Source organism: Pseudophryne corroboree, chromosome 5, assembly GCF_028390025.1.
Source record: "Pseudophryne corroboree isolate aPseCor3 chromosome 5, aPseCor3.hap2, whole genome shotgun sequence".
Taxonomy (NCBI): Eukaryota; Metazoa; Chordata; class Amphibia; order Anura; family Myobatrachidae; genus Pseudophryne; species Pseudophryne corroboree.
Window position 1 is genome coordinate 113,377,908 of NC_086448.1, and position 26,843 is coordinate 113,404,750.

At 45.4% G+C, this 26,843-nt stretch overlaps 1 protein-coding gene across 2 annotated transcripts in view; it reads left to right on the forward strand.

Annotated features, from left to right (window-relative positions):
• SPAG6 (sperm associated antigen 6) overlaps nt 1-26,843 on the forward strand; it is a 350,667-nt gene that overhangs the window by 66,376 nt on the left and 257,448 nt on the right. For both annotated transcript variants that reach the window (XM_063921580.1, XM_063921579.1), the window contains exon 3: nt 12,950-13,116. In XM_063921580.1, the coding sequence (XP_063777650.1) occupies nt 12,950-13,116 (167 nt within the window). The remainder of the gene's footprint in view (nt 1-12,949; nt 13,117-26,843) is intronic.

Below are 26,843 nucleotides of genomic sequence, written 5' to 3' on the forward strand. Positions count from 1 at the left end.
TTTTCGTTGGCAAAGCAAAGCAAAAGCTAAAGAGGAGGCTAAGCAACCCCAGTTTAAATCCAGGGTTAGGAAGCAGTGGGCTAGCAAAAAGCCAGCTTCCAAACCTGAACAGAAACTATCAGCCTGAAGAGACTGGCCTCCGCCTGGAGGATTCCAGGGTTGGGGGCCGACTCCTTCATTTTGCACACATATGGCAACAGTCAACAGCAGAAGTGCAGAAGGTAGTATCTCAGGGGTATGGGTTCCCATTCAGGAGGCAGCCTCCTCAAAGATTTTTTTTGTACCAGCCCGTCTCGTATAGAGTCGAAGGCCAATGCCCTGCAAGAAGCAGTCCAAAAATTACTGCAGTCAGGGGTGATTGTCCCAGTACCTCCATCACAAAGGGGACAGGGGTTTTACTCCAATCTATTTCTAATCCAGAAACCAAATGGGTCATATTGACCAATTCTCAATCTGAAAATGTTGAACAAATACATTTGGATCCCAAAGTTCCACATGGAGACGTTACGCTCCATAATGTTGGCTATGGAACTGGGAGATTACATGGTATCTCTGGATGTACGGGATGCTTACCTACATGTGCCTATAGCACTGTCACATCAGTGTTACCTCAGGTTTGCCATCCTCCAAGAACATTTTTAGTTCCAAGCTCTGCCCTTCGGGCTAGCTACAGCACCAAGGGTGTTTACCAAGATCATGGTGGTTATGGCAGCTTGTCTGCGCAAACTGGGGATAAGAATATTCCCATACCTCGACGACCTGTTAATCTTAGCACAGTCGCAAGATTTACTGTTGAGCCATCTTCAACAGACGATAGTTTGTTTACAGAGACACGGGTGGCTCATAAGTTGGGAAAAGTCATCCCTGAATCCGTCACAGCGGATGGTTCATTTGGGAGCCATATTGGATTCAGGCCTACAGAAAGTTCTCCTACCATAGAAAAGATAGTCAAGGTGCAGGTCATGGCTCAGGAAGCGTTGCACGCCCAGACAATGTCAGTCCATGCAGCAATGCGACTGTTGGGTCTGATGGTATCAACCTTCAACATGGTGGAATATGCGCAATTTCACTCCAGACCGTTGCAGCACCTTATTCTGACCAAATGGAACGGAAATCATCAGACGATAAAAAAGCAGATGATAAAGATTCCAGTAAATGTAAAAAGGTCTCTAGCGTGGTGGCTACAGACAGACCATTTAATCAAGGGGAGACCCTTTTGGATAAGAGAGTGGCAAGTCCTGACAACAGATGCCAGCCTGCAAGGCTGGGGGGCGGTACTCGGGAGCCTATGGTTCCAGGGAAAATGGACCGCAAGGGAAAGTCGCCTGCCAATAAATCTGTTGGAGATAAGGGCCGTTTACTTGGCTCTAGTAAGGAAGACCAGTCCAGATTCGCTCAGACAGTGCGACGGCAGTAGCTTACCTCAATCATCAAGGAGGAACTCACAGCAAGATACTGATGGAGGAAGTAACTCCCATTCTAAAATGGGCAGAACTCCATCTCCCAGCATTGTCAGCAGTATTTGTCCCAGGTGTACTAAACTGGGAAGCGGATTTTCTCAGTCGGCACACCATTCAGGAAACCGAATGGGCACTACACCCAGAAGTGTTTCAGACACTGGTGAACAGAGGGGGTCTACCAGAGATAGACCTTATGGCGTCTCGTCTAAACAACAAAGTTCCGAGGTACGGATCGAGAACACTGGACCCAGGAGCGGTCCTTGTAGACGCACTGTCAGTAGAATGGAGGTTTCAGCTGGCGTATCTGTTCCTCCAATATCTCTGTTACCCAGAGTAGTGAGAAAGATAAAAGAAGCAAAAGGAGCAATGATTCTAATAGCTTCAGCTTGGCCAAGAAGGCATTGGTACACAGATTTGTTGAGAATGTCCGTGGAAGCGCCGATACTGCTCCCTCAACGTCCAGATCTGCTAATGCAGGGTCCTTGTTGCCACAGTCATCTGGATCCGCCTGTCTTTGACGGCGTGGCTGTCGAAACCTCTATCTTAGAGGCTAAAGGATTTTCGAAAACAAGTAATCCAAACTATGCTTAGAGCAAGAAAGCCTTCTTCGGCCCGTGTGTATCATAGAATTTGGCAAGCCTATATTCATTGGTGTACTGGAAAAAATTTCAATCCGAGATCCTTTAAAGTGTCCAGGATTTTGGATTTCCTTCAAGCAGTATTGGATAAAGGTATGAAAGTGGCTTCCTTGAGGGTTCAAGTATCAGCGTTAACTGTATGGTTTCAGCGAAAGATTGCTGATTTACAGGATGTACGTACGTTTTTCCAAGGAGTAGTACATATTCAACCTCCATTTGTTCCTCCTGCAGCTCCCTGGGATTTGAATTTAGTTCTTAAATTTCTCCAGGGTCCTCTGTTTGAACCACTTGAGAGAGCAGATCTTAAATGGTTAATGGCTAAAGTGCTTTTTTTACTGGCAATGATGTCAGCCAGAAGAGTGTCAGATTTAGGAGCATTATCGTGTAAGTCTCCTTTCCTAAGTTTTTTTCCAGACAGAGCAGTTCTCAGAATGAGATCTAGTTATCTTCCAAAGGTGGTGTCAAAGTTTCACCTGAATGAAGAGATTGTAGTCCCAGCATTACAGGTATCGGGACTATCTGCGGGAGAAGCGTCGCTGGACGTGGTCCGGGCTTTAAGAATCTACATAGATTGTACTAGTACCCTCAGGAAAACAGATTCTCTCTTCATCCTATACGGATTCCATAGAAGAGGATGGCCTGCTAGTAAACAGACGCTGGCGAGATGGCTACGAATGGTAATATCAGAAGCTTATTCTCATGCAGATCTCCTTATTCCGGCTAATGTCTCTGTACACTCTACACGTAAGGTAGGTCCTTCTTGGGCAGCACAACAGGGTGCTTCAGCAGAACAGATATGTAAGGCAGCCACATGGTCTTCCATAAACACATTCATTAGACATTATGCCTTGGATACTTTTGCCTCTCATGACGCAGACTTCGGGCGAAAGGTCCTCCTGTGCAATCAGGAGCGTCCCCACCACTAAAATGGCTTTGGGAATCCCAATGTTATCCTGTGGATAATCCTGTGGACCCAGCCAGAGAAATATACGTTATGGTAAGAACTTACCGTTGATAACGAGATTTCTCTTATGTCCACAGGGATCCCACCCTGAAGCGTCTGATTTGAGGAGCTAGACAATCACTAAAACCTCTTCCTTCTTGTATGGAAGGGTGTGCATGTGTGTTCTTATCGCCTAAACAGGTCTCTGCCTGATGTTCCTGCCTAAAATTGCTGTGGAAAGAACTGATTTGACTGACTCAGTGGGCGGGACTATATGGTGAAGGCCCCAATGCATCCTGGGAGGCCAGAAAGCTTGTGACCGTGTTGGTGCCATTTTCGCTGTCACTCGATAATATCCCAATGTTATCCTGTGGATACCTGTGGACATAAGAGAAATCACGTTATCAGCGGTAAGTTCTTACCATAACGTATATTTCCATGAAATTGGGCGTTTCTGGGTGGGAACTGGGTGACAGCAATGCGAGCATGCAGAAACGTCCTGCGAGTGTCGTGGGCTTTTATCTAAGGCTCTGTGTTATTTGGGGTTGACTGTACAGAGAAGGGAAGCCTGTGTCTGATGGATCTCTGGCACCTACCGTAGCATAGAGCTGGACAAAGTGCAGATAGTAAAGGTGACTGTTGCGGCGGCCAGTGTAAGATCAACAGGCGCATGAACCCCTGCATTAGTATAAGTTAGTATATCAGGACTGTGCGGCTCTTCACAACGGAATCAGGATCAGCCCCAGTGTTTGTAGAACTCTGTATATGTCACCATACATATATACCAAAATAACATATGGAAAAATTGTCTTACTTTATATACAGTACTATCAGAATACCCGTGCTTCGCTATGGAATTTACAGAATAATGGCAATCATTGTCAGGCCGCACTTCTGGGCTTTCCCGGATTGATGCTGTCAAAATGCTGGTTCTGAGGAAAATAATCCGCCTCCTTCTCTGCCCTGTCCCGCCTCTGATGCTGCCCTGCACAGTTCTGTAAATGCTGGGACGAAAGGCATACTACCTTTTTACCCGCGGCTTCGCCCGCGTGGAAATCATAACGCAGTAAGACTATTTTTGTGGCGCCCATCTTTGAGTTTAAGTTCACTACCCCTTCTCACCCCCCATGCTGATGGGCGCTGAACTTGCACTGAAACTGCATCGGGAGTGTCACTATTCATCTCGGCGACCCTGAAAACGATAGATTTTTACATGTCACCCCCTTCCCACCCCAGTAGCGGATCTTGCCACGGGTAAGCAGGACTTTTGCCCAGGGCGCCGCCATCCGGAGGGCGCCGCACCAGGGCAAGATCCGCTGCTGCGGTGTGCCCCCTGCTGCCGCTGGCCGCCGCCGCTGTGAAGGGAAACTAGACGCGTTCGCGTCTAGTTTCCCTTCATGGAGAGGACCTTTGCTGTGCGGTGCGCGATGACATCATCGCGCACCGCACATCATTTCAGTCTGTACAGGGGGCGTAAATAACCACGCTCCCTGTACAAAGCCACGCCCCCTATTGCCGCCCGGGGCGCACAGAGCGCCAGAACCGGCCCTGTCCCACCCCCACTCCTAGTGGTGTCTTACCCCCACAGCATTTGTTTCAAGTTTTGTAAGTCATATGTCTAGCAAGTCTGATGTAAATTGCTCCAGGCACTCCAGATTTATGCCGGAACATATGCACGCACACACGCAGACGCACGCACAGATGCGCAGATATATACACACACACACACACACACACACACACACACACACACACTATTTCTCTTATGTCCTAGAGGATGCTGGGGACTCTAAAAGGACCATGGGGTATAGACGGGATCCGCAGGAGACATGGGCACACTATAAGACTTTGAATGGGTGTGAACTGGCTGCTTCCTCTATGCCCCTCCCCCAGACCTCGGTTAGATTCTGTGCTTCAGAGAGACTGGACGCACACACTAGGGGAGCTCTCCTGAGTTTCTCTAAAGACTTTTTGTTAGGTTTTTTATTTTCAGGGAGACCTTCTGGCTACAGGCTCCCTGCATCGTGGGACTGAGGGGAGAGAAGTCAGACCTACTTCTTCTTAGTTCAAAGGCTCTGCTTCTTAGGCTATTGGACACCATTAGCTCCAGAGGGTTCGATCACTTGGTGCGCCTAGCTGCTTGTTCCCGGAGCCGCGCCGTCACCCCCCTCACAGAAGCCAGAAGAAAGGAGTATTCAGAAGAAAGAAGACTTCAGTGATGGCAGAAGACTTCGGTAACGGAGGTACAGCGCGGCGGTCGCGCTGCGCTCCATGCTCCCACACATACACCAACGGCACTTGCAGGGCGCAGGGGGGGCGCCCTGGGCAGCAGTTACTGAGGTCTTTTAGCACTGGCAAAGCACATATTTTAAGTGCCTAGGCACTAAATATTAGACCCCCGCCAGTATAATTATTTAAAATTGAGCGGGACTACAGCGCGCCGGAAGGGGGCGTGGCTTGGCCCTCACAGCTTACCAGCGCCATTTTCTCTCTTCACAGCCGCTGCAAAGACGCTGGCCCGGACCTCCTCTCTCCTTATCAAGTACAGGGATCATATATTATTTTGTCAGTAGTATATGGGCGCTGGGGTGTGAGCTGATATACTCACTCTGTGTTCTCTCTGACAGGCTTCCCTGTGGATCTGTCCCCTATTGCCAGTGTGAGAGTGTGTGTCGGTACGGTGTGTCGACATGTCTGAGGCTGAGTGCTCCTCCCCGGAGGAAGTTCCTGGGGGCGCAGAGAAGGATTTGGGAGTGACTCTGTCGGCACCGCCGACTGCTGATTTGGATGAATATGTTGAGTACATTGAATGCAAATGTGGCGTTTTTGTCTAAGAGGCTGGATAAATTTGATTCTCAGTCACAAACGTGGAGAAAATCCATGGAGGACACCTTATCCCAGGTGCAGGCCCCCTCAGGGTCACAAAAGCGTTAATTTACCCAAATAGCTGATACGGATACCGACACAGACTCTGACTCCAGTGTCGACTATAGTGAGGCCAGTTTGCATCCAAAATTGGTTAAGAGTATTCAGTACATGATTGTGGCTATTAAAGATGTTTTACATATTTCTGAAGTACCTGCTGTTCCTGATACAAGGGTATGTTTGTATAAGGGAAAGAAACCTGAGGTAACGTTTCCCCCCTCTCATGAACTGAACGCTCTTTGTGAAAAGGCTTGGGAATCGCCTGATAAAAGATGGCAGATTCCCAAGAGAATTCTTATGGCATATCCTTTCCCCTCTGACGACAGGGAAAAGTGGGAGTCATCTCCCAATGTGGACAAGGCTCTGTCCCGGCTGTCCAAGAAGGTGGCGCTCCCGTCTCCCGACACTGCTGCCCTCAAGTATCCTGCGGATCGTAAGCAGGAAACGACATTAAAGGCCATTTATGTCACTACGGGTGACCTCCTCAGACCTGCTGTGGCGTCGGCTTGGGTGAGTAGTGCTATTGCTAAGTGAGCTGATAATTTGGCATCTGACATGGATACCCTGGAGAGGGATAACATTCTTTTGACTCTCGGTTATATCAGGGACACTGCAGCTTACCTAAAGGATGCAGCGCGGGATATAGGCCTCTTGGGATCAAGGGCCAATGCCATGGCAGTCTCGGCCAGGAGAGCGCTGTGGATTCATCAATGGAATGCTGATGCCGACTCCAAGAAAGCTATGGAAGCTCTCCCTTATAAAGGTAGTGTCTTATTTGGTGACGGTCTCGCTGACCTGGTGTCTACCGCTACAGCGGGTAAGTCCTCTTTTCTTCCTTATGTTCCAGCACAACAGAAAAAGGCACCCCATTATCAGTTGCAGTCCTTTTGGCCTAATAAATACAAAAAAGGAATGGGCTCGTCCTTCCTTGCGTCGAAAGGCAGAGGAAGGGGAAAAAGGTTGCCTGCTGTGTCAGGCTCCCAGGACCATAAGTCCTCCCCGGCCTTTACCAAGTCCACCGCATGACGCTAGAGCTTCCCTGCGGTAGTCCGGGCTGGTGGGGGGCGCGTCTCCGACTCTTCAGTCAGGTCTGGTTTCACTCGGGCCTAGATCCTTGAGTGTTAGACATAGTGTCCCAAGGGTACAAACTGGAGTTTCAGGAGGTGCCCCCCCACCGATTTTTCAAATCAGCCTTACCAGTTTCGATCCCAGAAAGGGAAGTAGTGAGTGCTGCGATACAAAAGCTGTGTCAACAGAGTGTCATTGTCCCGGTACCCCCGTCCCAACGGGGAGAAGGGTTTTATTCGAGCCTCTTTGTCGTGCCAAAGCCGGACGGCTCAGTCAGACTGATCCTGAACTTAAAATCCCTCAATTCGTATATTTAAAACTTTCAAGTTCAAGATGGAATCTCTTCGAGCAGTGATCTCCACTCTAGAAGGGGGTGATTTTATGGCGTCAGTCGACATAAAAGATGCCTACTTACACGTCCCGATATATCCTTCACATCAGGCTTTCCTGAGATTTGCGGTGCAGGATTGTCATTACCAATTTCAGACGTTGACGTTTGGGCTTACCACGGCCCCGAGGGTCTTCACCAAAGTGATGGCGGAAATGATGGTACTCCTACGCAAGCAGGGTGTCACAATTATCCCGTACTTGGACGATCTCCTAAAAAAGGTGAAATCGAAAGAGCAGTTGCTAAGAAATGTGGAACTCTCCCTGACGGTTCTGCGACATCATGGTTGGATTCTGAATTTGCCAAAGTCTCAGTTGATATCGACAACTCGGCTGCCCTTCTTGGGCATGATCATAGACACGGAACTGCAGAGAGTTTCTTCCGGCGGAAAAAGCTCTGGAAATCCATTGCACGGTCAAGGAGATTCTGTAACCGGCAAGAGTGTCGATTCATCAATGCACTCGAGTGCTAGGGAAGATGGTTGCGGCCTACGAAGCCATTCCGTTTGGCAGGTTTCATGCCCGGGTGTTTCAGTGGGACCTGGTGGACAAATGGTCCGGTTCTCACCTGCATATGCACCGGAAAATAAGTCTATCTTCCAGGACCAGAATTTCTCTTCTGTGGTGGCTGCAAAGTTCTCACATTCTAGAGGGACGCAGGTTCGGGATCCAGGATTGGGTCCTGCTGACCACGGATGGAAGTCTCCGAGGCTGGGGTGCAGTCACTCAAGGAAGAAGTTTCCAGGGAAAATGGTCAAGCCAGGAAACTTGTCTCCACATAAACGTTCTGGAGTTAAGAGCCATTTACAACGGCCTTCTGCAAGCGGAACACCTGCTTCGAGGTCTACCTGTCCTGATTCAGTCGGACAACATAACAGCGGTGGCGTACATAAACCGCCAGGGCGGAACAAAGAGCAGAGTGACGATGGCGGAGGCCACAAAAGTTCTCCGCTGGGTGGAAAAGCACGTGAGCGCTCTGTCAGCAGTCTTCCTTCCGGGCGTGGACAACTGGGAAGCAGACTTCCTCAGCAGACACGATCTCCATCCAGGAGAGTGGGCCCTTCATCAAGAGGTATTTGCAGAAGTGACAAGGCGTTGGGGAATTCCTCAAATAGACATGATGGCGTCTCGCCTCAACAAGAAGCTTCCGAGGTATTGTTCCAGGGCGAGGGACCCCTAGGCAGTGCAGTGGACGCCCTCGTAACTCCGTGGGTGTTTCAGTCGGTGTATGTGTTCCCTCCACTTCCTCTCATTGCAAAAGTGTTGAGGATTGTAAGATGAACAAGGGTTCAGGCGGTACTCGTTGTTCCAGATTGGCCATGGAGGGCCTGGTATCCGGATCTTCAGGAATTACTCATAGAAGATCCTTGGCCGCTTCCTCTCAGAGAGGATCTGTTACTGGAGGGGCCATGCGTATTTCAAGACTTACCGCGGCTGCGTTTGACGGCGTTGAGGTTGAACACCAAATCCTAGCTCGAAAGGGTATTCCCGGGGAAGTCATCCACACCCTCCTTAAGGCTAGAAAGGAGGTCACGGCGAAGCACTATCACCGTATTTGGAGAAAATATGTGTCGTGGTGTGAAGCCAAGAAGGCTCCTATGGAGGAGTTTCAGCTGGGTCGTTTCCTTCATTTTTTGCAGGCAGGCGTGGATGCAGGCCTGAAATTGGGTTCCATCAAAGTGCAGATTTCGGCTTTATCTATTTTCTTTCAAAAAGAATTGGCCGCCCTTCCTGAAGTTCAGACTTTCGTGAAGGGAGTGCTGCATATCCATCCTCCGTTTGTGCCACCCGTGGCACCGTGGGATCTTGAAGTGGTGTTACAATTTCTTATGTCTCACTGGTTTGAACCTTTGCGAAAGGTTGAGTTGAAATTTCTCACTTGGAAAGTGGTCATGCTTTTGGCCTTGGCGTCCGCCAGACGGGTGTCGGAATTGGCGGCTTTGTCTCACAAGAGCCTATATTTGATTTTCCATATGGATAGGGCGGAATTGAGGACTTGTCAACAGTTTCTGCCGAAGGTGGTTTCTTCGTTTCACATAAATCAACCTATCGTGGTGCCTGTGGCTACGGATGCCGTGGCGGTGCCAAAATCTCTCGATGTCGTAAGAGCTTTGAAGATTTATTTCGCCAGAATGGCTCGTGTTAGGAAAACAGAAGCCCTGTTTGTCCTGTATGCTTCCAACAAGATTTGAAATCCTGCTTCCAAGCAGACTATTGCACGCTGGATTTGTAATACGATTTAGCATGCTCATTCTACGGCTGGATTGCCGTTGCCGAAATCAGTGAAGGCCCATTCTACCAGGAAGGTGGGCTCATCTTGGGCGGCTGCCCGAGGGGTCTCGGCACTTCAACTTTGCCGAGTAGCTACGTGGTCGGGTTCAAACACTTTTTCTAAGTTCTACAAGTTTGATACCCTGGCTGATGAGGACCTCATGTTTGCTCAATCGGTGCTGCAGAGTCGTCCGCACTCTCCCGCCCGGTCTGGAGCTTTGGTATAGACCCCATGGTCCTTTTTGGAGTCAACGGCATCCTCTAGGACGTAAGAGAAAATAGGATATTAATACCTACCGGTAAATCCTTTTTCTCCTAGTCCGTAGAGGATGCTGGGCGCCCATCCCAGTGCGGACTGTTGCTTGCAGTTGTATTGTTAGTTGATGTGTTCGGTTACACAAAAGTTGTGTATTCGGTTATGTTCAGCTTGTTGCTGTTTTTCGTTCATACTGTTGTCTGGTATTCCTGCTAATCCAGTGTACGGTATGTTTGTGGTGTGAGCTGGTATGTGTCTCACCCTTAGTGTAACAAAAATCCTTTCCTCGAAATGTCCGTCTCCCTGGGCACAGTTCCTATAACTGAGGTCTGGAGGAGGGGCATAGAGGGAGGAGCCAGTTCACACCCATTCAAAGTCTTATAGTGTGCCCATGTCTCCTGCGGATCCCGTCTATACACCATGGTCCTTTTGGAGTCCCCAGCATCCTCTACTACCGGTGTGTGTTTGTGTGTGTGTGTGTGTGTATGTATGTATGTATGTATGTATGTATGTGTATATATGTGTATATATATATATATATATATATATATATATATATATATATATATATATATATCTATATCTATATCTATCTATCACTCACTCACTCGATGTCTTTTACTTTAGGTAGTTTGTTACAATATTTGCTTTAATGAACAAGAAGGCTGTAAATGAAGGAGTGACAAGACTAAATAAAACACTTTTCCCTTTACACTCAAATTGAAGGCATTATGACAACAAAATAAATCTAACATGGTTGTCATAGAGACATTGATGTATTGATCCCCATGTGGTTTGTGTGGTGATTGTTGGTTATTGAACACTGTCCGACAGAATCATTGATTTTATATCTTCTGTATAAATAATCTTCCTTGTAAGGTTTGTGGTTTCCCGTATATATATTTATCTTTATTTACAAACACCTGAACTGGTATTTAAAGCAATGTTTGTTTTCCTAGCACTGATTGCGCGTACTAACCCATGCAGGTTGTAATCCGTGCCCAGGGAGAGTGCACTTTAGTGTAGCAGAGGCCTACAATGGGAGCATTTGGTTGCAGCCCGGCTCTGCTTTCCCTGTAAGCTGTTTCAGCCGACTGTGCACATTGTACCAGTTTACAAGGGAAGTTGATCTATTGAGCTGCAAGGAGGAGAGAAGCTGCTGGCTCTGAGGAGGCAGCTGTTCCTTTCAGCTATGTGGCAGTTGCTGCATCCACTTCATTCACAGTATTGAAACCGTCATTTTAAAGAGCCCGACGCAGACGATTCCATGGGCGTGGGTCCTGAACAAACCATTAAACCAATCCGTTTTCTTCTCTTTTAACTGAACAACAATTGACATCAGTCGGAAAGGTAAAGCGATTTCATTGCGGTGTAAGCGATTTTAGATTTTGGGATATGCAGGATCTTGATCACCTACATACAGGCTAGACATTATATTTGACCATAGGACATGAAATGAAATACCCTATAGAAATAAATAAGTAGGTAAGCTTTTGCATACTTTGGAATGACATGGTCATGAAAGGATTGGAAGTAGATTGAATGTAACATGTGCGGGGTATAGTAAACACTGTTTCATGATCTGATTTGTGATTACTGAAGGTAAAGAACACTAAGTGTGATCACTGTATAGGCCGGTAAGAACCGAGGCAAGAAAATGTACAGTGCTTAGGCTAACGTGGATTTTTGGATGATGTATAAAACAGCGTTAAGGCTTTTTTTTTTCTGTTCCTTTTAGAGCCTGTTTTGCAAACTTTTGGGGGTAAAAAATAAAACGCAATAAAAATTACAGTTTGTTTTATTTTCGTTAAGTTCTGGCAAAAGAAGCATCTTAGCGGCTTGTTGGCCCTGGTGGATTTGAGTAACAGTGTTTCAGCCACTGCAACCTGACTGTACTGCATGAACGCTGTAAATGTTATACTTGTATCCCTCACTTAACCAGACACAGATGTCCTCTGTTTCGCTCACACTCCGCGTTTATGTAACGTGGTGCATTATTTAAAATAAAACATTGACAGATTTGTGTATCGGTGAAATCTAAGGAGCAACATGGAAACAAGGGAGTTTCATATTGGTAAAGCATGGGGGACTAATTTAACCCAGCTTTCAGGTAGTTGATAAGTGACAAATAGATACAGGGGATTGTGGCATACTTTTCCAGAAGGATTTATTGTATTCACAATGCATGGAACACATTATTTATAGAAGGCTTATGGGGCAATTCAGACCTGATCGCATAGTCACCGCCCACCGGGGAATGTATTTTAGCTGTGCAAGTGTGCGATCGCATGTGCAGCTGAGCAGTACAAAAAAACCTTGTGCAGTTTCTGAGTTGCCCAGGACTTAGCCGCTGCGATCACTTCAGCCTGTCCGGGATCGGAATTGACATAAGACACCCGCCCTGCAAACGCTTGGACACGCCTGCGTTTTTCCAACCACTCCCTGAAAACGGGCAGTTGCCACATACAAACGCCTTCTTCCTGTCAATCTCCTTTCGATCGCCTGTGTGAATTGATTCTTTGTAAAACCCGTCGCACAGCAACGATCCGCTTTGTACCCATGTGACGCGCCTGTGCATTGCGGTGCATACGCATGCGCAGTTCTGTCCTGATCGCAGCGCTGCAAAAAATGCTAGCAAGCGATCAGGTCTGAATTACATGTTTCTTATTGGATTGTACTGTACACCATTATGGATGTTTATGATCATCTAAGCTTTGTTCTTTTGTAATCTATATTCCTGTATTGCATCCTCAAAATAAAGGTTGGTAACTTGTAATAGTGGAATAACCATAAATATTTATCTGTATAATAAATTCTGTTTTAGCACAGTAAGGAAATATGTTGTTGCATGCACTGTTTATTAACTACTGCATTCAGATCACGTTTATGTTTTTTAATCACTTTTTAATATTTCTTTTCTTTCTATGAGTTAGGTGCGTTGTCACTCTCTCTTCATGCGGTGTCATTTATTTTTTATTTTTTATTTTCTCCTGTTGCTTAGGCGTAATGTCTTTGCTGCGGCCCCTTCTCTTGGATGTTGTCCCAACTATCCAGCAGACCTCTGCTTTGGCTCTTGGGAGGCTCGCCAATTATAATGATGATCTGGCAGAAGCAGTTGTTAAAGGAGACATCCTTCCCCAGCTTGTATATTCTCTGGCCGAGCAGAATGTAAGTAAATACGTTATGGTGTTATATAGACATTCTACCATTGTGACATAAAATTGAATTCATATATCTTTAACAATATGAAGCATTCCTGAAAGGATAAATGTATTTGGATTGTGGAGAGACAAGACACACTCTCAGATTCTCAATGAAAGTGCTGTGTTTTTATTTTGTAGATATTAGACCCTATGGGGCAGATTCTGTTAGCTGCCACTAATATTGGGGTAGAAAAACTTTATTTTGTTTTTGCTTGTGTTTCATAGAGGGTGAGCAGAAATATACGTGTTTTATATACCGCCATAACCAGACATTTGTGCAGCCGCATATTGTGTGATGTTCCAACAGAACAGTTTAACAAACTGAATCTAGCTCTAAGGGAAATGTTTGTGCTGGTGGCTGTCGGGCGCCCGACGGAGCAATTCAGTTGTTGTTGTTCCATTTGGGCTCGAACAGCTGGCGGTACTACTGCTTGCAGACCCCCAGTGCTGGTTAGCAGAATTGTGTGCAAAGTGACCCACTTGGGTGCCCAAATGCACTTTTGTTGGGTTAGCAACATTAAACCCGACAGTGGGGGTCATTCCGAGTTGTTCGCTCGCTAGCAGATTTTAGCAGCATTGCACACGCTAGGCCACCGCCCTCTGGGAGTGTATCTTAGCTTAGCAGAATTGCGAACGAAAGATTAGCAGAATTGCGAATAGAAAATTCTTAGCAGTTTCTGAGTAGCTCCAGACCTACTCACAGATTAGCAATCAGGCCGTTTCGTTACTGGTTTGACGTCACAAACACGCCCTGCGTTCGGCCAGACACTCCCCCGTTTCTCCAGACACTCCCGCGTTTTTTTCTGTCACGCCTGCGTTTTTCCGCACACTCCCAGAAAACGGCCAGTTTCCGGCCAGAAACACCCACTTCCTGTCAATCACACTCCGATCACTTCAACAATGAAAATTCTTCGTTCGGAAGTGAGTAAATCTACTAAGTTTTGTGTTAAAATACTTAGCGCATGCACACTGCGTACCATGCGCATTTTAGACTTAATCGCTCCGCTGCAAAAATCGGCAATGCGCGAACAACTCGGAATGACCCCCAGTATACGATAAAACAGTGTGCACCCAAACAATTGCATATCACACCTTCTAAAGTGACCGGGCAGTATGCAATCATGTCCGCCCATTAAACAATTGAATCACCCCCCCCCCCCCCTTCCCATCCCCTTCCCCCCACGAGTCATTACAGTAAGAGAATATATATCTTCCACAAGGCATTAGTTAGTTATACTATCTAATAAGGTACCTATTAGATGCTTCCTAACTGTTACAGGAAGTGTAAGGCTGGGCATACACTATACAAGTATCTGTCAGATAATCTGCCAGGTCTGGCTGGTTGGAATGCAAATCTGGTAACGGAGGAGAGCTAATGACAGTTGGCCATTCGCTACCAAACCCTGGAAAATGGACAAAACCTGTCATTTTGATTAAATGGGTAAATCCGTGATTTAACCAATTTGTATGAATAAACGTTTTGGTCAGTTTTCCAGTGTTTGGAAGTAAATGGTCGATTGTCATTTGCTCTCATCCGTTACCAGATTTTCATTCCAAGCAGTCAGATCTGGCAGATTATCTGACAGATAATTGTATACTGTATGCCCAGCCTTATGGTACCCATACACTTGTGCGATACCCCGCGACGCGACATCGCGGAGCATCGCATCGGCAGTTCAGGTGCGATTAAATGGCAGTTCACGTGCGATTTCAAAGTGATTACCATGCGATCATGCGATAGAGCTCATGGTAATCACGTGATGGGCACGTCACCGCCGAGTTCTTGAGACGCGACATTCGAGCGGCGTGCCTGCGTATCAAGGTACCTAAAATGTGCATACAATCCTTCGATTTCTCTCACAGATGAGGCCAAAATTGAAAGATAGCACCTAATATCTCACAAGTGTATGGTGGGCACCATTACTGATGGTCAATTGATATCATGTCCTCCCCCCTTTTTTGTAGAAAAACTTTTTATTTGCGAAATATACAGTATGTCGCAGTGGGTTGTTTCTTTTTGTGCTTGTTTTTTGCAAAATATATAAAGATTCTTCTTGCCCAAGGCCCACCCTTTTATACCTAATCAATTCATTTCTCAGGTAGGCACATAACCGCTTGATTTGTGAAATTGCGTCTGCAAAGTGATCATCAAATTATTCAGTAGTACATTTCCTCGCGCGCTCCCTCTCTTCCTCCCTCTCTCCCTCTCTTCCTCCATCTTTCTCTCGCTCTCGCGCTCTCTCTCGCTCTCTTTTTTTTATATATATATATATATATATATATATATATATATATATATATAAAAAATTCTTCTAGTAATTACTCATCTGTATCCTAATAATCAGTCTCATAGACGTAAGGTTAAAAAAGCCCCAATAACCCCTCCCCCCCCCCCCCCGCCCCCCAAAAACAAAAAAACAGACCCCCAAACAACTGGGTATTAATAATAGCAATTTTGCTTTAATAAAGATTTCGGCTCCCTAGATTGGCCTTCCCAAAGTCCTCCCTGGGCCATCTTGAGTCTGTGCATGGTCCTGCCTTCCACAGCTTCGTTTCTTGGCTCCTGTGCTGGAATTACTTCCATTGTATTGAAGTGCAGCATTGAATACTTGTGTGTTGCATAAATAATTCTTGTGTGTTTTGATGAATAGAAACTAAGTGACAGTCTGTTAGATAATGGAGAGACTTCACCAAGTAAAAGCAGCTGGTTGTTTATTTAAAACAACTTTTCCAAACAAAGAAAGGTCTCTGAAAACAGTTTCCTGCGTGAAAACAGAACTGATTAGTCTAAATATATTGAGATACACTAACCTTGTAGGGTGCATCATTTCACTGGCATGTTTATTTCATCATGTCTACTATATGCTCTTCAAGGGACAGCATTCACCTTTCCTAAATAGATGACATATGTTTATAGTTAGTATTCCTCTTCTGTATGTTTCCTCATGGAAAATGATATGCTTGCTGCTGCATCTGTTGGATGAATATAGGATGAAGAATGAATCAGGTATTTATCTGTGCGCCTCACTCAGTGTTCTGGGTAAGGTGTCCATTCAATTAGGGGTGAAGTGCCATTGCAATGGTGTGGTAAAGGCACCTCCTCCTTCCCCCTTCTCACCCTGGACTTGTGGATTTTTGTGCACAGCCCTTTGCGAATCTGTGGCTTCCATAAGTGCAGCATAATTGTTAATGGTGTGCATATTGTAGCCACTAAATTCCTGACTTCACCCCACATTGCTATTCATCTGCACCATGGCTGCCCAATCTCTCCATTTAACTTGGTGCACTTATAATAAGATGTGTTGGTAGAGATGTATCAAGCCTTAAAGAGATATAAAGTTGAGTAGCTGCCCCAAGCAACCAATCTGCTTGTAACTATCATTTATGTAGCATAGTCTGTGAAACAATTAGTTGCTTGAGGAAAACTTTTCCACTTTATCTCTCTCCAAGGCTCATTCCGTACCACCCCATTACATAATTTTGTGTCCTCTGCAAATAGATAAAGATATTACGCTCCATTACAGCTTCTTATCATTCTTTATTATGAACAAGTAATCAGCCCCCCAGACATCACAGGGGTAGATGCATATTTGAACCTTTATGTATCTTAACCTTTAAAACCAAAATAGTTTAATAATTATTCTCCCCACTTGGTCAATACATATGTGAACCGCTTTAGCTAATGTGTGGTTTTATTTATTTATTTTTGAACACTGAGCTGGAACAAATATATATGGCCATGGGGTAGATGTATGAAGCAGTAAAGAGTGGAGAAGTGAGCCAGTGGAGAAATTGCCCATGGCAACCAATCAGCTGCTATGTATAGTTTCTCTTACGTCCTAGAGGATGCTGAGGTCCATATTAGTACCATGGGGTGTAGACGGGTCCCTTGGGAGCCATTGACACTTTAAGAATTTAATAGTGTGGGCTGGCTCCTCCCTCTATGCCCCTCCTACCAGACTCAGTTTAGAAAATGTGCCCGGTGGAGCCGGTCACAGCTAGGGGAGCTTTAGGAGTTCTTTTAGTTTTGCTGCTTTTTAAAGAGTTTGGGCACAGGGAGGCTGCTGGCAACAGCCTCCGTGCTTCGTGGGACTTAGGGGGGGGGGGGGGGATGGAGTAGTGTCCAACCCTAGAGGTTAATGGCCACAATCTCCTCTGACAGGACACTGAGCTCCTGAGGGTGATGATCGCAAGCCCTCGAGGCGACTGCTCGCTGCCGCCACCCCCTAACAGAGCCAGAAGAAGTCGAGTGGTGAGTAGGACACCGGTGACCTGACAAGCGGGGAGCCGGTGAGAACAGCGTCATCAGGGTGGGAGTGCAGCGGTCACGCTGCGCTCCGGAGGGCTCAGAGGCACACTGTGCGGCGCTGTGAGGGGCGCCCTGGGCCATCACGATACCCTACAAACTGGTCACACGAGGTATCAGGGACTCTGTCTACTGCCAGCAATGTATTACCTCAGGCCAATATAATCTTCTAAAGTGCGGGAAGACGCACCATTACAAGGGGGCGGAGCTTCTCCTCGGAGTGAATCCAGCACTCACCTGCACCATTTTCTCCCTGCAGTTCCACAGACCGAGATGCTGACTGGAAGTGCTAACCCTCCACTTACTCCAGCTATCCTGTGTGGTAACAGGGGGTTCTAGAAGGGGGGGGGGGGGTCGGGGAGAGTGTTTTTTTAATCGCATAACAACGGTGTAGTCTATTAAGGTTACTCAGTCAGCGCCAGGCTTTTATTCTAGTGTGTGCTGGCTTCCCAACTCTGTGTATTTCTGAAGGTACTTGGGGGAAACTGTGTCTGACATTTTCGTGTGTGTGTGTGTGTGTGTACATAAATCTCACATTGCCATGTCCAGGGACTCTGTATCTTGTGCTGCAGAGTGTGTATCTTCTCCAGAGGAATCCATTCCATGTACTCAGGAATGTAATATAATGTCTCAGCCTTCTGAATCCGTGGCTTCAATTAAGGGAATGATATCCCAGATTTCATCTAGGATAACACATAATGAGACTGAAACACAGGTTTGGAGGAAATCTGTAGAGGTTTTGTCGTGTTCTGTTCCCAATGCCTCCCTAAGATCCCCTGGTATATGCCCACAAAAAAATGTGCTCTTGTCCAGATAATGCAAGTCGACACTGATACCGACTCTGATACGGGAGACGGTGATGGGGATATACCGGGAGTGAGGCATCCCTTGCTAAGGGGGTGCAGCTCATGATTGAGGCCATTAGGGATGTTTTACACATTGCTGACAAAGGGGCAGATGTATTAACCTGGAGAAGGCATAAGGAAGTGATAAACCAGTGATATGAGCAAGGTTATAAAGGCACCAGCCAATCAGCTCCTAACTGGAGCTGATTGGCTGGTGCCTTTATCACCTTGCACATATCACTGGTTTATCACTTCCCTATGCTTTCTCCAGGTTAATACATCTGCCCCATAGTACTTGTGAAGGTCAAAGATGCTTACTTGACAGACAATAGGAAAGCCTCCCTTACCTTCCCTGTGTCTAAAGAATTAAACGCTTAATTAAATGTTTGCATAATCCAGGGAAAACACAGAGAAAAAATTCCAGATCCCAAAAAGGGTTCTCATTGCTCTTCCTTTCCCTGAAGAGGATAGGAAAAAGTGGGAAAACCCCCCTATAGTAGACGCTTCTGTTTCTAGATTGTCTAAAAAAGGTGGGTTTACCTGTCCCTGGGTCTACCGCTTTGAAAGAGCCTGCAGACCGCAAGATTGAGACTACGCTCAAATCCATATACACTGCTTCAGGCGTGGCGCTTAGTCCCACTATTGCTTGTGCATGGATTTCTAAAGCCATAGTAAAGTGGTCGGGCACGTTACTAGAGGATTTAGATACTATGGATAGAAGTGACATTGAAATGTTTTTACGTCCCATACAGGATTCTGCAGGTTTCATGGTGGAGGCCATGAAGTACCTTGGTAATCTGACTGCACGGACATCTTCCATGGCTGTCTCGGCACGCAGGGGACTCTGGCTGTGCCAATGGTCTGCGTATGCGGAATCCAAGAAGAGTGTGGAGAACCAACCCTTCACAGGTCAGGCTCTATTTGGGGAAGCTTTGGATGCGTGGATCTCCACGGCAACTGCTGATAAGTCAACCTTTCTTCCCTCAGCCAATCCGACGCCAAAGAAATCCTTCTCTGTGTCTACAATGCAGTCCTTTAGGACCGCAAAGGTTAAGAAGTCCAAGTCCCCTTCCACCTTCTTGAGAGGTGGTCGGGGAAAATCCAGAAAACCTGCACCAGCAGGTTCCCAGGAACAGAAGCCAGGTTCTGTTTCCTCAAAATCCTCAACATGACGGTGGACCTCCCAGCCTGGAGGTTGGACAGGTTGGAGCACGAAATTTCAGTCCGGTCTGGGTGTATTCAGGCCTCGACCCCTGGGTTCAAGATATTGTATCTCAAGGGTACAGACTGGAGTTTCAAGAGCTCCCACCTCACAGATTTTTCAAAATAGCCTTACCAGCTTTGCTGACAGGGCTATCTTACAAGAAGCCATTCAAAAATTGGAAACGGCAAATGTCATTGTTCCAGTTCCATCTCACCTGGAAAACAAGGGTCACTACTCAAACCTTTTTGTGTTGCCAAAGCCGGACGGTTCAGTAAGACCAATTTTGAACCTCAAATCGTTAAATCCATATTTGAGGGAATTCAAGTTCAAGATGGAGTCCCTGAGAGTGGTGATCTCAGGTCTGGAGGAGGGGGAATTCCTGGTATCCTTAGATATCAAGGATGCATACCTCCACATTCCTATTTGGACGCCACACCAGGCTTCTCTCTGGTTTGCGCTGTTGAACTGTCACTATCAGTTCCAGGCGCTGCCATTCGGCCTATCCACAGCACCGAGGGTGTTCACCAAGGTAATGGCAGATATGATGCGTCTACTCCGCAAGCAGGGTGTGAACATAATTCCATATCTGGACGATCTGCTGATAAAAGCTTAGTTCAGGGAGAAGTTGTTGCAGTCCATTGCTTTCACAACTCGACTGCTCCGGGATCTTGGTTGGATCCTGAATCTTCCAAAGTCACATTTGGAGCCGACGAGAAGACTGTCCTTCCTGGGGATGATTCTCGACACGGAAGTGCAGAGGGTGTTTCTACCGATGGATAAAGCATTGGTGATCCAATCAATGGTCCGGGATATCCAGAAGCCAGCCCGAGTATCTGTTCATCAGTGCATTCGCCTTCTAGGGAAGATGGTTGCCTCCTATGAGGCTCTATAGTACGGAAGATTTCATGCACGGTCTTTCCAACTGGATCTCCTGGTCAAATGGTTGGGATCTCATCTGAACATGCACCAGAGGATACGTCTGTCACCGAAAGCCAGAATATCGCTCCTCTGGTAGCTGCAAACTTCTCACCTACTGGAGGGCAGCAGGTTCGGGATTCAGAATTGGATCCTCCTAACCACGGATGCAAGTCTCAGAGGTTGGGGAGCAGTCACCCAGGAGGAACACTTCCAAGGAAGGTGGTCAAGTCTGGAATCCATCCTTCCGATTAAACATTCTGGAACTAAGAGCAGAGCTGCAATGTCAGAGGTGACAAGAATCCTCCTCTGTACGGAAATGCACGCTTTGGCGCTGTCGGCAATCTTCATTCCGGGAGTGGACAACTGGGAAGCGGACTTCCTCAGCAGACACTGTCTCCATTCGGGAGAGCGGAGCCTCCACCCAGAGGTGTTTGCAGAGTTGACAAGTCTTTGGGGCGTACCTCAAATAGACATGATGGCCTCACACCTCAACAAGAAGCTTTGGAGGTATTGTTCCAGGTCAAGGGACCCACAGGCAGTGGCGGTGGACGCCCTGGTAACTCCGTGGGTGTTCAAGTCAGTGTATGTATTCACTCCACTTTCACTCATCCCAAGGATTCTCAAACTAATAGAGAACAAGAGTTCAGGTGATCCTCATTGCTCCAGACTGGCTAAGAAGAGCTTGGTACGTGAATCTTCTGGAGTTACTGCTGCAAGATCCGAGGCCTCTTTCTCTTTGAGAGGACCTTCTGAATCCGGGGCCGTTTGCTTATCAAGACTTAGCGCGGCTACGTTTGACAGCATGGAAGTTGAACGCCAGATCTTAGCTCGGAAGGGCATTCCGAACAAAGTTATTCCTACCCTGATACAGGCTAGAAAGGGAGTAACGTCAAAACATTACCATCTGATTTGGAAAAAGTACGTGTCTTGGTGCTAATCCAAGAAGTTTCCTACGGTGGAGTTTCAACTTGGTCGGTTTCTCCTCTTCCTGCAAGCAGGGGTGGATGTGGGCCTGCGTCTGGGCTCCATAAAAGTCCAGATTTCGCCTTGTCCATTTTCTTCCAGAAACAGTTGGCTGCCCTCCCTGAGGTTCAGTCTTTCTTGAAAGGGGAGCTGCACTTCCAACCTCCCTTTGTGCCTCCAACGGCACCTTAGGACCTTAACGTGGTACTGCAGTTCCTGCAATCGGATTGGTTTGAGCCTTTGCAGGAGGTGGAGGTCAAGTTTCTTACTTGGAAGACTGTCACACTGTTAGCATTGGCATCTGCTAGACGTTTGTCGGAATTGGGGGCATTGTCCTACAAGAGCCCCTACGTGATTTTTCATGAAGATAGAGCTCAGCTCAGGATGCGTCAGCAATTTCTTCCGAAAGTTGTGTCGGCTTTTCATTTCAACCAACCTATTGTGGTGCTAGTGGCTACTGACTCCTCAATTACCTCAAAGTCCTTGGATGTTGTGAGGGCTTTAAAGATTTATGTGAAGAGAACTTCTCTTCACGGAAAGTCTGATGCTCTGTTTGTCCTTTATGATCCCAACAAGTTGGGTGTCCTGTTTCTAAGCAGATGATTACTTGCTGGATCAGGTTTACTATCCAGCATGCTTCTTCTACGGCAGGATTGCCGTGTCCTAAATCCGTTAAGGCTCACTCTACTCGTAGAGTGGGTTCTTCCTGGGCGGTTGCCCGGGTGTCTCGGCTTTACAGCTTTGCCGAGCAGCAACTTGGTCGGGGTCGAAAATGTTTGCTAAGTTCTCCAAATTCGATACTTTGGCCTCTGAGGACCTACAGTTTGGTCAATCAGTTCTGCAGGAGCCTCCGCGCTCTCCCTCCCGTACTGGGAGCTTTGGTAAATCCCCATGGTACTAATATGGACCCCAGCATCCTCTAGGACGTAAGAGAAAATCGGATTTTAATTACCTACCGGTAAATCCTTTTCTCATAGTCCGTAGAGGATGCTGGGCGCCCGGTTCTCCTGCAGTTGTTACTTGGTTCGTTACTACCTTGTTCCCTGGTTAGGTACTGCATTGTTACTTGGTTAAGTACTGTTGTTCAGCTGTTGCTGACTTGTTCGAGCTGGTTAGCTTGGTTTGCCTTGTTATGCGTGAGCTGGTGTATCTGTGTATTTCCTTCTCTCGAAGTATGTCCGTCTCCTCGGGCACAGTTTCTAGACTGAGTCTGGTAGGAAGGGCATAGAGGGAGGAGCCAGCCCACACTGTTAAACTCTTAAAGTGCCCATGGCTCCCTAGGGACCCGTCTGTACCCCATGGTACTAATATGGACCCTAGCATCCTCTACGGACTACGAGAAAAGGATTTACCGGTAGGTAATTAAAATCCTATTTCTACAGAATGCACTTCATAAATGTTTCTTCAAAGCTGGCTCACTTCTCCAGTCTTTTTACGGTTTCATACATCTCTCCCATGTCTTTTTGCAAAATTGCTACAGCTGGGTTAGATTATTTGGGGAGCAACAATGCACAGCAGATTCACGTCTATAGAGGGTTAAGGCTAGGCTGCATGGAGAGAGGGGTGTCGGGATGCTGGTATCTGTATTCTGACTGCTGGCATCCTCACTGCCGCTAACCCGGACCCAACCCAATTGCCTTATGCGATTTACTTTGTGGTCAAGTCATAAAGTCCGTTTTTATGTAATGCCTTAATGATTTGGCCAGTGTACATCATCTTCCACTGCAGCCATTGACTTCTGTAGCTAGTTCAGTGTCCAACTTGGCAAATAGTGCCCTTCTTTTCTGGCAGCTAAGTTTTTAGATAATGATGACTACTATTAATCCATGTTTACAGATATGGGCAGTGCAGTCGTGTGTCTCTCTCTCTCTCTCTCTCTCTCTCTCTCTCTCTCTCTCATATTCACATTATATATATATATATATATATATATATATATATATATATATACATACACAGTCCAACAACCGGCACTCACGCTTTTAATCAATAATGCCCAGGTGCTCTCCCAGGTAGAAACCTAGCATATCACTCTCAAAGCAGGTGGCACTCACGGGTCTTCTTAATGAATGGAATGAACAGATCAGGTAGATCTACCTGATCTGTTCATTCCATTCATTAAGAAGACCCGTGAGTGCCACCTGCTTTGAGAGTGATATATATATATATATATATATATATATATATATATATATATATATATATATATATATATATTATGATATTTATTATTTTTTGTCCTCAAAATTCTAAACCCCATAATGACAACATGAAAATTGTGTGTTTTTATTTTTGCAAATTTATTAAAAATAAACTAAGAAATGTACAAAAGTATTCACAGCCTTTGCCATGAAGCTCAAAATTGAGCTCAGGGGCATCCTGTCTCCACTGATCATCTTTGAGATGTTCCTACAGGTTAATTGGAGTCCACCTGCGGTAAACTCAGTTGATTGGACATGATTTGGAAAGGCACACACTTGTCTATAAAAGGTCCCACACTTGACAGTGCACGACTGAGCACAAACCAAGCATGAAGTCAAAGGAATTGTCTCAGATGTCTACAGACAGAATTGTCTCGAGGCACAAATCTGGGGAAGGGTACAGAAAAATATCTGCTGTTTTGAAGATCCCAACGAGCATCATCCGTAAATGGAAGAAATTCGGAACCACCAGGACTCTTCCTAGAGCTGTCCAGCCGTCTAAACTGAGCGGTGGAAGGGGGGGGATATATGGGCCCTAGTTAGGGAGGTGACCAAGAACCTGATGGTCACTCTGTCAGAGCTACAGCATTCCTCTGTGGAGAGAGGAGAATCTTCCAGAAGGACAAGCATCTGTGCAGCAATCCACCTGTCAGGCCTGTGTTTGTAGAGTGGTCAGACGGAAGCCACTCCTTAGTAAAAAGCACATGGCAACCTGCCTGGAGTTTGCCAAAATGCACCTGAAAGACTCTCAGACCAATAGAAACAAAATGCTCTGGTCTGATGAGACAAAGATTAAACTATTTGGCGTGAATGCCAGGCGTCATGTTTGGAGGTAACCAGGCACCACTCATCACCAGGCCATACCATCCCTACAGTGAAGCATGGTGGTGGCAGCATCATGCTGTGGGAATGTTTTTCAATGGCAGGAACTGGGAGACAAGGCAGTATAGAGGGAAAGATGAATGCGGCAATGTACAGAGACTTCCTGGATGAAAACCTGCTCCAGAGTGCTCTTTACCTCAGACTGGGGCGATGGTTCTTTTGGCAAACTCAAAACATGCCTTCTTATTGTTAACACTAAGTAATGGATTTTTTTCTGGCCACTCTTAAATAAAGCCCAGCTCTATGGAGTGTACGGTTTATTGTGGTCACATGCGCAGATACACCAGTCTCTGCTGTGGAACTCTGCTGCTCCTTCAGGGTTACCTTTTTGGTCTCTGTGCTGCCTCTCTGATAAATGGCCTCCTTGCCCGGTCTTTGAGTTTTGGTGGCCGGCCCTCTCTTGGCAGGTTTGTTGTGGTACCATGTTCTTTCCATTTGAAGATGTTTATACTGACAGATCATGTGACTCTTAGATTGCACACAGGTGGACTTCATTTCACTAATTATATGACTTCTGAAGGTAATTGGTTGCATCAGAACTTTTGAGGGGCTGAATACATATGCACATGGCAATTTTTAAATTTTTATTTATAAAAAATCTTTTTTATATACATTTTTCTCATTTCACTTCACCAACAGACTATTTTGTGCAGATCCATCACATAAAATTCAGATAAAAAAAAATAATGAAACTACAGGTTGTAATGTAACAAAATAGGTAAAAAGTCAAGGGGGGTGAATACTTCAGCAAGGCACTATGTATGTGTGTGTGTGTGTGTGTGTGTGTGTGTGTGTATATATATATATATATATATATATATATATATATTATATATATATATATATATATATATATATATTATATATATATATATATATATATATATATATATATATATATATATATATATATAATATATATATATATATATACAGGTTGAGTATCCCTTATCCAAAATGCTTGGGACCACAGGTATTTTGGATATGGGATTTTTCCGTATTTTGGAATAATTACATACCATAATGAGAGATCATGACCATGGGACCCAAGTCTAAGCACCAAATGCATTTAAGTTTCGTATACACCTTATACACACAGCCTGAAGGAAATTTTAGCCAATATTTTTTATAATTTTGTGCATTAAACAAAGTGTGTCTACATTCACACAATTCATTTATGTTTCATATACACCTTATACACACAGCCTGAAGGTCATTTAATACAATATTTGTAATAACTTTGTATATTAAACCAAGTTTGTGTACATTGATCCATCAAAAAACAGAGGTTTCACTATATCACTCTCACTCAAAAAAGTCCGTATTTCGGAATATTCCGTATTTCGGAATATTTGGATATGGGATACTCAACCTGTATATATATATCGAACAAACGACAAATATACCCTTCCTGCGCTAAAGTTCAGCAGCACCACTGAGAGATCCCCTGTCGGTAAGATCCCAGAAATGGAAACAGAACAAAAAAACAGAGTGCGCTTAATGATTACAGCTGGTTAAAAATTTATCAATTCCAGATTCAAGGCGGGGCTTCTCTTGAGTTCTTTTTCCCTTAGGGAATTCCTGATTGAGGCCTATAGAGAAACCCTCTCACCAAAGAAATCACCCGACAAAAAAATCACAGTTTAATTACAGGAGTTCTTTATATAAAATAGACTTTAGTCCATAATCATAAAATTAACATGATACAAAACATCATAAGACCACAATTATTTGGACATGCACCAAAATGCTTTTAGATGTTACAAGGTAAACCTCCTCACCTTAACGGTGTGAGCTCTTGGAGGAATACTTAGAGCAATAATTGATAAACCCAAGAAAAAGAACTCAAGAGAAGCCCCGCCTTGAATCTGGAATTTATCAATTTTTAACCAGTTGTAATCATTAAGCGCACTCTGTTTTGTTGTTACATACACACACACACACACACACACACACATATATATATATATATATATATATGTGTGTGTGTACAAACATCTTGTCTTGAAGAATTTTTTGAAATAACGTTTTTTTCTGCTCTACCACACTATTTTTTGTTACTAATACTATATATTTGGATATTATTGTTTTTAATATTAGCTGATTTTACAGCAATTTGTTGTGGGTGGACTATGTGATGGTCAGCACTGTGTGTTGACGTACCTGTCCCTGTTTTCATGGGTGTACATGTGTGCTGAAGCTGGGCTGCTTATTGGTCACATCACCCACCCAGGATATATTATAATTATGTGTATGTTGTTTTGTTGTAGTTACTAAATATGTGTCTTTTGGATAGATAGATAGATAGATAGATGGTATGTTTTACTTGGATAGCCCTTGAATGCCTCTATTGCGGTGGGCTCATGGTTTTAG